The 12,275-nt window shown below is 40.7% G+C and overlaps 1 protein-coding gene across 1 annotated transcript in view; it reads left to right on the top strand.

Annotated features, from left to right (window-relative positions):
• DKK2 (dickkopf Wnt signaling pathway inhibitor 2) overlaps positions 1 to 11,362 on the top strand; it is a 43,270-nt gene extending 31,908 nt beyond the window's left edge. The window contains exons 2-4 of the mRNA XM_076336863.1: positions 7,293 to 7,443; positions 8,126 to 8,275; positions 8,806 to 11,362. Of these exons, the coding sequence (XP_076192978.1) occupies positions 7,293 to 7,443; positions 8,126 to 8,275; positions 8,806 to 9,056 (552 nt within the window). The 3' untranslated portion in view covers positions 9,057 to 11,362. The remainder of the gene's footprint in view (positions 1 to 7,292; positions 7,444 to 8,125; positions 8,276 to 8,805) is intronic.
• The last annotated feature ends 913 nt before the right edge of the window (positions 11,363 to 12,275 follow it).

Below are 12,275 nucleotides of genomic sequence, written 5' to 3'. Positions count from 1 at the left end.
CCTGAGCCAGGACCCACGTGAGTCCTGCAGCCCTGTCAGTTCAGAGGGACCTCAGTGAGGTTTGTTTTTTGGTTGTTAAGATCTGAGTTTTCTTTGGCTCTAGCAAATCGTGAGAGCTAGACTACTGCACGTTTTAGAAATGTTCTTCCCCTGGTGGTCTAGCAGTGGATTAAGTATTACTTTGCAACATGAATATTTATTGTCTTAATAATGCAGGCTTCTGGGGCCATTAGCCACACAGTTTGAAGGAATGATTTTTGGAGGTTGCAGTATATGTATCCCCAATGTAGCACTCTGTGAATCAGGCCTCATGAACAGTGTTGTTTTAAGTTGAAGAGTTAAAAATAAGTTATTGCTAAAAGAAAGTGCCTGAGTTTAATCTAGAGGCAGAAGATGGTGCTCTTCTCTCTGGGTCTGGCAGAGAAGTGGGTCAGAGATGTATTATTTAAACAAGAAGGAGGCTCAGTGAGAAAAATTGGATCGTTAAACTTGTCATGGCAACTGAATGGAGTAAATCTGTTTCATTGCAACTACTGTGAGTTTTGCTTTCAGGAATGGCCTGTGCCACAGCAGTCACTGAGAGTTGAGAGTTTCTGGTGAGATCAGTCTGAGACAGGATCCATGTCTGGAGCTGTCTGAGAGCACAGCATGATTTCCTCCGTGGGATAAATTAACCATGGCTTTCTGCTCGTGCACAGTGAGATCCCTTGCTATCATCTATGCTTGTGTTGAGCTAAGAATAGAAAAAAGCAGTATCAGCAGTGCTGTGGGAAAACTGCATTGCTCCAGATGGCTGCTGATAAACTCTTTTCTCATCTGGGATTAAAAACAAAATAGTAGTAAATGACGGTTATTTCTCATCCACATTTTAATGTACATGTTTGCTTAGCAGCTAGGAGAGAGCTAGGCTGAAGTTTGTCAGTTAGACATGGATTTGTCTGGATACACTTGAGAAGCTATCAGAAAGTAGTTTAATTGCCTTGCAGGGAAAAAAACAACCCACAAAGAGTTGGGAGTTTGTTTGTTCGTTTGTTAAAAAGTTTTTACTTCCTCCCTTCCCCCCTCCATTTTGCTTTATCACATTTATGTGGTTCTGAATGAGGAGCTCTTATTTCCATTGTTACAAAGGTTTGTGTCCTGTGAGATCGTGTTAGGTCTTCTCCTTGACTTTCATAGAGAGGATCTTCATTCTATCTCCAAAGAGGTGAGTGGGACAAATCCCATGTGTGATGTATTCATCTAGCTCTACAGGCCACACTTTGCATGCAACCGTCCCACCAGTGTTGATCTGCTAAAAGCCAAAACAAATTTGAGATCCCAACTCAGAATCAGGCCCAACCAAGGAGCCAAACAATGACTTGCATTCTTTGTAATTAGTCTTGACAGCAGGCTATTTGGTTAAAGCACATGTTTGCATTTCCTAATTTATTGGCATGCTTTTACTTTGGATGAACTAATTCTTCAGAGAGAGAGAAAAGCAAAAGCAGAGCTGGCACCCCTGTGGCTATTTCATATGTTTGCTCTGTGGGGACCAAGTCCTTGCTCAGAAAGATAGTTCTGTCCTGTCCAAAGCAGGATGGGAAGGAGAGGCTCTCACCATGACTGAGCCAGTTGGTTGCTTCATCATGCCTGATGGCTGTGGAATATTAAGCAATATGCGCAGTCCTGAGACTAAAGGGCAAACAAGCTCTGTCGTTCACCTCTTATGTAGAGGATGGAAACTCTGTCCTCTTGCCTATAGTTCAGACCAGCTTTGATCATCTAGCCAGCACACTGGCTGTAGAGACATCAGCTTCCACCTCCTTTACAGTCATTATTTTAAAATTTATAAAAGTGTAATTAATTGAAATGGAGAAAATAACCTTCTTTCCTTAAGTAACAAGTGAGTAATAGACTGAGCTGCAGTACCAATTAATTTGTGGTAGGCTGTCTCACAAGCATGGTGTGAATATAAAGGATTATATAGGTGTGATACAAAAGAGAAGTCTTTTGACAGTAGAAAAAGACGTTTCTGCTGGATGTGATAGGATAACCTAGTGGCACAGGTATTTGCCACATAGGGCAAATAGGGTATTAATAACTAGGGATTCTGTATGTACGAGACTGTGAGTAGTAGCCTAAATTTGATTTCTCACAGACTGGTACCTAGGAAGCAAGACCATTCCTGGGATAATGTACGTGTCCATTTTCTTGAGCCGCTTGTCTCACCTTTGCAATAGCTACTGCGTCTTTGCCAGGTGACAGAGAGTGATGCAGGATTGACGTGGTAGCTCTGCAGTGCTCTTACTTTCCAGCTGTACAACTGGCTGTGGCTTTTCTGCTGTTCTTAAGCTCGGTCCCCAGTACCATCACGGGATGATTGTATGAGACAGAAGCTGGCCGAGTGTCCAGTACAGTAACTGCAGTGATATTGTCATTTATGTGGTACATGAGACTTTAGTTCCCTTCTTGAGTGCCGCTCAGCATCCACAGTTAAAAGGGTAATGAATAACCTCCATGCGGTTTCTTCTGCTGGGAGTGGTAGTAGCCATGATGTCCTGCCAGGACCGACTCTGCACTTGGACTTTATGATGTGTTTAAAAGAAAAAAAAGTTAACTGCTTCCGGGGGAGTCACTACTGATCTGTTCCACCAAATCACTTATTTAGGCACAGCTCCTCTCAGCGTTAAAGGTGGGTCTGAAGCCAGCAGTGTCTAGGACTACTTGTGCTGAATAAGTGATGACACAGCCTAGGTAAAAATGCCAGTGGCTCTTCCTGCCTTTCTCTGACATAGTTAGCTAGTACAGCGTGGAGTAGCCTCAGCATAAAAACAAATGAGACATCATAACATGAGCAAATGAGAGCCTGATGACTAAGACACTGGCCGGGAATATTGTCTTCAAATATTTGCTGGAGGCCATGCTGAAATTCAAGCCCTTATCTCCCAAAGCTCAATAAAGTGTGTCTGCCATCAGTCTACTCACTCACCCTTCAGCACATTATAGCATCTGTCTTACTCTCCCCCTGGAGTGCTTCTCCATTACGTTTTATAGTGCCAGACAGAGAGACTCGGACTGACTGATTCCATAGCACAACAGTCCCACCACTTAGTATTGCTCCAGCTTGTGGTGAAACTCTGTGGTTCAGGATGACTATATAAAATATGTGGGATAGTAAATGACACCAGCAAAAATATCAAGTAAACCTCATTGCACCGAGAAAAGGTGCTAAGTTAGATCTCCTCTGCCAAAAGGGGAAGACAAAGGTAGAAATAAACCTCACTCCTGCACGCTCCTCAAACCAAGAGAATGGTGTTAGCCACTTAGTCACAAAAGTTAGTCAGTCCCTTCCTCAGCCTCACTGTGAAGTTAATACAAAAGGAAGCACCTCAGTACTACTCCTGGAAGGACTTGTTCAACTATGAAAACCTCCAACTTTTCTCCTCTATCATCTGCATTGTTTTCCTTGACTATTTCTATTATGCGCTCTTGGCATTTTGAATATAAATTCAGGAAGAGCAGGAATGGAGATTCATATTCTCTCTCTCAAAAAGAAAAGTTTAGCATTTACGTGTTGCTATGACCTGGCTGGCAAAGGTTAGTCTTGGTGCACTGATGCAGGGGACATCCTGGCACAGCATTGAGCAGCAGCCATTTAAATATCTAGTCTGAATCCTCCAACATTGCAAAAAATCCAGTACACCTTTGCTGTACATTTTTGGACACACATTCAATGGTATCTTTTGTACGAGGATACAAAAGTATTTGGAATGACGGAGGAGAAAACATCTCAGCAAGCAATGCCCTTAATCAGACAACACATTCTGAAAATGTGACTCATTATCACAGGCAAATCTAGTTTATGTCATGCTACAGGTGACTTGATCGCCTGTAATCTGCGCTAAAAAAATTAGGTAAGATTGCTTAAATGCAGCTTCAGGGAGTGCTACATATTTTATCTCGGTTTCATCTGGTTTCCCATAATATCAAAGCTGTGTTTAGTGGATAGAGATTTACGACCAGAAAATGATATGTATAGCTGAAGAATGTGAAGGGATGATGTGCCTTGTAGAATTAGTTATCATTGCTGGGGAAGTAGAGCTGGTTTACAGCTTGCTTTTTCCCTCTCCATCTGGGACTGATTTGTGTCTTTGCGTTGTATATAGGAAATGTTCCCTGCAATTCTCTAAAAGTAAAGACCATGTTTCAGGCACTGTGGTGTAGGAGATTTTGAAAACCTTGACTCATGCATAGACAATTGTTAGCATGTACATTTTTACAAGTATGTTTTCTTTATCCTGTATTTTTAAAAATATATACATATTTATACATAGACTGGCTCAGCTACTGCCAACAATGGGACAATTATGAACACATTCTCCCCCGTTAGCCAAGGCTATGTACACACTATATTATTTTGTTTTATTTTTGTGGTTTAATACTGAATGCTGCGCAGTGATAGAAATTACTTTGCTGGGAGCAGGAGTTATTCCAATGAAAGTCTGGTGACTAGGAGACAGACACAAGGCTATGTAGGCATTTTTGTTTCAAGCTCCCTGTGACTGATAGCTAGGATATCAAATAGATGGTGGTTTTGGAAGAAAGATCAAGGCAATTGATGGCATCGGGCGTTTGCAAGAGGGTTCTTCATATAGCTGGCTGGCAGCTGGTCTTTTGGGGTTTTGAATGGACTTGCCAGTTGTTGTCTGAGCTACACGTAACACAAAACTATTTTTTGATGTGCTGCAGTCATTTGCCTTAGGTAGGTGAATATTTTGGCTTATTTTTTCATTTCAAAAGTGTCATCTTTATTTAGGATGGGGCTCTAGAGTGGGACTAAAGGCTGAGTTATGTCACTTTCCTTGACAATTTTTAATGTCAAAATTGTCTTTTGTTACTTTTACCATTCTTAAAGACAGAGCTGGGAGTTTGCAGTTAGATGCGTATCTTGAAATGTCTTTTACATGTCATTCAGCTTAAAAGCCAAAAGTAAAACAGACACTAGATATGGTATGTGAGAGCATTCATTAGCACCATTCAGGATCAGGGAACTCATTTTTTTAAAAGCTATTTGAGGAACTAAAAGAAAACTGCAAGTAGGCTTCTTGCTGACAAGTTGCAGGTGTATACCACATGCCCGTATTGGAAAAAAGATGCGGTTATGAAGGTCTTGATGACAGACAAGGGTCTAAAATGCCTTCATCTCCAGGTTTTAGCTAGTTCATCTGTTTTTTATTTGCATTTCCCCCAGCTAGCAGTGTTAGTATTTTCCAAACTCAGTATAACCATGCACAGGTCTATAAAAAATCGCTTTTCTGCATTGTAAGATCCTTAGTTTAGTAAGATCTCATTTAAATCAGGGAAGCCTTACTTTTATGGTAACTATATCGTAAATTGTAAGCCAGCGTTAACGATTTCTTGCTGGAAAAATGAGGGAAAGGAGTGATGAGATTGAGGGAAGAGCACTTTAGTTCCGCTTTGCTAGAATAGGTAGAATCCACTTATGCCTTAAGAGTACCAAACAGGTGAGTGCTTGCATTTGTCTCTTATTGCTACTCCTAGCTAAAAGATCTGGCCTTCTTTGACGTTCAAGCATCCTCTCGAGGATAAACTCAAGAGGAAGTGTTTATTCTTAAGGGAGAAAGACTTACACATACATCAGGTTACTCCACGCAGCTGCACTCTGGAATCATTCTTCAAAGACACATATTCAGAGGGCAGAAGTAATGGGGCAGCAGCACTTGGGAAATATCCAGCCAGTGCTTTTGGTACTGTAAAGTAAGTTTTGACAAAGAAAACAGCTAATGAAATCACATGGGAAATGGCATGGTTCCCCCTCCCACTAATGGCACTAGAGAAACTTGCTTGGTTTTGTTATCAGACCTCTTGTTTCTTCTGCAATTCTCAACAGAATGGCACAAAGACAGAGAAACAAGAGTTCTCCATCTAAAAGAAAAACTTTCAGAGCAAATTCTCAACAGCCTCCAAGGTTTTCTTTTCTGAGAACAATATAATCAAGACTTGATTTAAAATATTATTAGAAAAGTAATCAGCCTGCATTGAAAATTAGTCAGTTGAGCTTTTTGTTTGTGGTGAATAATTAATTGCAAGAGTCATTTTGAAAACAGTAAAAGCAATACTTTGATTTATTTAAAATGCTGGAGGAAATTAGGTGAGGAAGTATAAACATCATTTTCCAGAAAGTGCCCAAAATTTATTCTCATCTTTTTATCAAAACAAATTCCTCAAGTATAATTTTGAAGAATGAAAAAAAAAAATCTATGATTAATTTAATAGGCAGTAAAATTAGATGCAGACAGAGAGCATAGTTGTAGCTGTGTGGGAATCAGCAGAAAGGATCCTGGAACGTGGCGGTGTGTGTTGTTATGTTTCCTTAAGGCATCATGTCTTTTCCTCTTGTAGGAATAAACTTTTCTTTCTCTCTATGGGAGAATACAGTGCTTTCACACCCTTTTTTTTAAAAGTCAGTTTTCCTCTAAGATAATGCTGGTTTTGATGAACATAGAAGAATCGTATACGTGTGTCTGCTTGCAGGGAATTATATGTGCAAGACAGTTTGTGCTCTATAATATATTCCAGGCTGCATACCATAGGGTGTTGTTTAGCAGGTGGCAAGTTTAAGGAGTATACTAAGCCCATAAGCGAAGTAAAGGGTATCAAAGTGAAATGCTGACCAGTGATGTTTGTTCACTTCCAAGGGGTCCAACTGGTGTGGGCCAGTGGGGAGTGGTGCAATTGCAAAGGAGCTTGTACCAATGTGGTGTAGATGTTCACTGTGAGAACAGTGAACTTATTAGGCATCAGTGTGCTTGACAACTATCAAAGGAAAATGCCTCCTTGGAGTTTAAATTAAAATGTTACCTATTTCAGGGTGTGTTTCAGGATTTTTACTGACTGAGAGGAATTTTATGGCTCTGTTTATTCCTCACTGTGGAGTTTTAAGCTCTTGTCTATGAATCAGAGGCCTGAACCCACAAAAATGTGAGTTCTCTTGGGCCAACATACGTTTGAGGCAAGAAAAGATGAAACCACCAGGGAGCTGGTTGTATCTCCCTGATTCTTTAAGCAGATAACATCTTCACCAGGAGCGTGAGCTTAAAGATTGCTATATGGCTGCAGTGAAGCATCCCTACCTGCATCTCCTGGCCACAGTGAATGGTATCTCAACTGTTGGTCTCTTTGGTTGTCGGGGGGATTCGGTGGTGTTTTGGTGTTGTTTTTTTTTTTAATGGCCTGCATACATGCCTTGTACAAAGCAGTGCTTCACTGTAAACCTTTCTTTTACCCACCAGGCCTATCCTTGTACCAATGATAAGGAATGCGAAGTTGGGCGATACTGTCACAGTCCTCATCAAGCAACGTCTGCATGCATGATGTGCCGGAGGAAGAAGAAGCGTTGCCACAGAGATGGCATGTGCTGCCCTGGGAACCGCTGCAACAATGGTACATCAGTCATTTCTTGGTTTTCCTCCATAAAATCAGCATTTTGATAGCATCTATTTCTTTGAGTGTTCCCAGCAACCGTATTTTTTTCTGGGTGACTGTGCTTCTTTTTCTAAACCAAGAAAACTTCACTTCCTACTTCATTCCACTCCACTTCATTCTCTTTAACAGTATTTCTATGTTTAAGGCTTGTGTACTACCAGACTTTTTCCCATTTTGGGGTGGGGAAACCCCAAAATGCTGCTGCTGCTGACTGAAATTATAGCACTTACATTCAATGTGGTTTGATTCACTGGAGACTGCACAGAACCCATATTTTTAAGGAAGCAAAAGAGACTTAATGAATCCTTGATCTACTCTCCCTGGGGGGGGGGGGTTATAACCATACTGTTTGCATTCCCATACTCTCCTCTGGAGAGAGATGTCTACAAGGCAGTCTCCAGGTGCTCAGACCATAAAGCCAGTGTCACAGTGAGACTGTTTGACTGTTTGACAGTGAGTGAAGCAGAGCTGAGGTGAAGTTAGGTGCCAGGGATCAGGGACAGAGGTGTGATTAGAGCTGAGTGTCACTGAGGCCAAGCCCCAGCACGTTCATGGTCCTGGTCCTGATCCTGGTTTGTGTATGCGTCTCGGCTGCTTTTCTTCTTGTTCAAATCTTTGACCAACTGTCTTTTCCTTGCAGGTATTTGCATACCAGTAACTGAAAGCATCCTTACAGCTCACATCCCTGCTCTAGAAGGGCCACGCAACAAGAAGAACGGTCATTATGCTAGCAAGGATTTGGGATGGCAAAACCTAGGGAGGCCGCGCTCCAAGCTGTCACACATAAAAGGTAAGATCACATTTGCACTACACTGCTTTGTTCCTTCATGTTATGAATCATGTTATTGCTGTTAAGATACAGCAATGCAAACCAGAAATAGGCAATAATTTCACAGGGAGTGAACGTCTATTGTGAGAATTCACAGCATGACTCAAAAAGTGGTGTAACATCAACCAGTAGTTCCTGTGATTGAAACAGCATCTGCTTTCTTCTCTATGTCAGAGGTGGACTGACAATCCATTTTTCAGTTGTGCAGGATTGCACCCATCCTCCTCTTGTAACAGTCATGTAATTAAGCACTTGTAATTCTGCTTATAATCCTGTAGCTGAATTTCTCCTTACTAAGTCTTATGGCAGGTCTCATTAATTACCCCCTTGAACCTTCCTTATTCATATCTTCCCTTGTGTTTACATCCTTCAAATAGCCACAGATGGAAATATCATCTCTCCCTTTTCTGAGCTTCATTTGCATCAGTCTGCACTGAATCTGTACTTTCACGTTTTCCCATGAGGTAAAATAGTTTGGTTGCTCTTTTTAGGACATGAAGGCGATCCCTGCCTACGGTCATCAGATTGTATTGAGGGACACTGCTGTGCTCGCCATTTCTGGACCAAAATTTGCAAGCCTGTGTTGCATCAGGGGGAGGTGTGCACCAAACAGCGCAAGAAAGGGTCCCATGGACTGGAGATTTTCCAACGATGTGACTGTGCCAAAGGGCTGTCTTGCAAAGTATGGAAAGATGCAACCTCCTCTTCTAAATCAAGACTTCACGTGTGCCAGAAAATCTGAATGAGTATTGGGAAGATAGTATTAAGTGACTGTGGCTTTATGTATTTAATGCATTACGGCATGGTGGGAAATGAGGACTGCAAATGAAAGCGGAATGGCTAAAGTAACAGTTAGGGTAGGAGTAGAAATCACACCAAGTGCATTTCTTTTTGAGCTGGTGGTAAACACAAGTGCAGCTGGAGTTCTCCTACTGTGCAGCTCTTCTGTAAATAACTTCTACAGTTTGTAGGAAATGCTAGTATGCCAACAAGTACAGTGGAAATTAATGTCACTTACCTTGCTGTGTTGTCCTGTGATGTTTCAGGGGTTCAGTGTCAGGGCTACAGTGGGTTTCCAGCGTGGTAATGACTGCTAAATAAATTGTATACATTGTACTCCTATAGGAAGCAGTGCATGCCAGGAAGACTCATCTGTCAGCTCATTATTGGTCACGTTGCAGGTGTGAGAAATGGAAATAAAGTTACTGTGAATGTCCACACGCCTTTGTCATTCAGGGCTGACACTTCAGCAAAGAAAGCACTCCTGCAGGACAAGAGTGCTATGTTTTGCAGGCCCTCATGAAAGAGGTGAAAACTTGCCATCTCACAATTTCAAGAAAGCAGCAGTTTCTCTAAGAGGAGGCATTTAAACAGGGTTTTGTTTCCTATACATAGGTAAATTGAAATGCTTTATGTAGTTCAATGTCATAGTAGGGCTCTTAATCGCTTGTATTTGCCTCAGTTTACTGCTAGTATACATTGGGTTGAACAGATGAAGCAAATATGTGCATGCTGAATCCAGAATTATATACAGGCAGTTGCTCATTAGTCCTAAATATACTTACTTTGCGTAAGCATACTTGCATTATAGACATTTCCAAAAGAAATAGCAGAGCGTTGAAGTGCCTAACACGAAGAGCTATGAAGTTGTGTAACTGTTGCTGTTAAAACAGATGATGTAGACATTTTTTGAGGTGTTTAGAGCATACTGCTACAAACTCAAATTTTTACATTGTGTTAGTAGCAACAGGCTACTGATGGCACTCTGCAGAAGTATAACAGATTTGTTTCTTAGAGGCAGCAAAGAAAAAGGAGTTGGTTTTTGTGAGCACCTCCTCTCCTGCAGAAAAGGATGTAAGATGGTACGTCCGCAAATGACTTGTTAAACATCACGTGACGTCACAGCATACCAGCCTCCAGCACGTATTCAGCCTGAACTTGATGTCCTCTCAATCTGGACTGTTCTGCCAGGAATGATGGAAGTACATGGACTGTGGAAACAGCTGACAACTCTACATTGTTTGTGTACAGGTTAAAAAAGGGACAGTCTCTATCCCTTGACTTGTCTCCCAGGTCTTTTCAAACTTTTTTCATTTTACTTATTTGCAAGTATTCCTTTGTATAGACATTGGTAAAGAGACTGATATTTCTTTAAAGAAGTCTGATTCTATGACTGACCTACTGCTAAGTTGTAATTACCCATTTTCATGTTTTGTAATACAAAGGACTTTTCTGTTTAATCAGTTCTGAACAATGCGGGTACACCAGTATGTAGTTTAACTTTGAAGACCATGTCATGCATACCTAAGACACCTTTTTCCACTGACATGTCTCCACCAGCGGTTGTTTTAAAGCTATAGCTTAGCTACACCACCTGACTCAGACTTCCTAATTAGAACACAGACCTCAGCTACGTTGCCTTTCTCTTTCATAAGAGTCTGAATAAGAAAAGTAGTTCACATGCCTCTTTCCCTACTGAAGTTAGTTTTTATTGACCTAGAGGGACTGCTCAAAGGCAGGGTCTTCTCTTTTTTAATAGTCTCAGTCAGAGTTTTATCTTGCAGTCCTATCATTGCAACTCCGCTTATTTCAGAGTTTTTCCAGTGTAACTGAAACAGGAATAAGGCTCAGAAATATCATAATTTCAAGATATTAGAAACATACAGGAACCAATTTTGCAAGTGTTTGTTATTTACACTGACACAGCACATACTCAGCAGAGGAACTCTACTGCTCTCATTGTGACTACATATTAAAGAAAATGATACCCAGCGTGAGCAGGGGGGTTGCAGAAATAGGCTCTCAGCAATTTTTAGCTCTTCTTATCATTGGCCTACCCCCTCTTTTTCCTCTTGCAAAACATAGTTATTTGGGATAATTTATTTACAGGAAATGTTTAATGAGATGTATTTTCTTATAGAGATATTTCTTACACAAAGCTTTGTAGCAGAATATATTTGCAGCCTGTTGACTTTAATGTAGAAAAATGTATAATAAGATTAAATATATTAAATGTCCTTTCCTATTCTTCCCCAAATATTTTACCCATATTCTTTTCCTTACCTGCTGCTTAAGAAGAATAGTTCTTTCTGGAAAGATACACAAATCTATTGAAAAAAAAAGGCGTATATTTTAGCTGTACAAGAAAAAGCATCCAATTGTACTCGTGTCTCAAAGCACTATGTAGGCTGGATTTTGGAAAAACACATGAAGGTCATCTTAAAATCCCCATGTGTCATTTCTACAAAACTGGTTTAAGTGGCAACTACCTATATGCTTCCCTTGGGACAGTTTACACCTAAACATTCAAGAATAAGTTTTGAAAATAACGCACCTGGATGCATAATGTTCAATCAACTAGGATTGAACAATAGGAAAGGTGCCCAGACGCATTCCCTGGATAGTGATACATACCAGAGAGACTCACAGTGGGTAAAGCTGGTATTCAAATTACAAGGCATTTTGTTATAGGTTACAGCATACAAATGCATTGCTGCCAGATCTATAACTAGCAATTCTGAAATGGCAGATAACAGCATTTAGCTCTAATAACATGAAACAATCCATATGACACAACTGAAAATATTGCTACTAAAACCAACCAAGTTCTGATCCCAGGAAAACCCCTGCAGAGCTCAAAAAATATTGCAAAATAATGCCTGTAGTTATGGAGCAATGGTCTCGATATCCTTGTTACTTTTTTCTGGTAACCCTTTGCTCAAACGGATTTACATTTGGAGGATGGAATGGGCTCCAAGTCGCGCTAGTGTTTGTACAAAATGAAAAGGTTTTGCTACTGTTATTTACAATATTTGGTGGGTAGGCCTTTGAAAATTCTAACACAACAACATAATAAAGTTGTGAGTATCTTCAGAGCCCAATGACTTCAACAGAGCCTGAGACTGCCAAAGCCTTCAGAGATTTAATCTGGGAACAAAAACAATAGGCACAGGCCGTTCGT

The sequence above is a fragment of the Aptenodytes patagonicus genome, chromosome 4, assembly GCF_965638725.1.
Source record: "Aptenodytes patagonicus chromosome 4, bAptPat1.pri.cur, whole genome shotgun sequence".
In the NCBI taxonomy this organism is placed as follows: Eukaryota; Metazoa; Chordata; class Aves; order Sphenisciformes; family Spheniscidae; genus Aptenodytes; species Aptenodytes patagonicus.
Note: the sequence above shows the minus strand (reverse complement) of the source record. Positions and strands in the feature narration are given on the sequence as shown.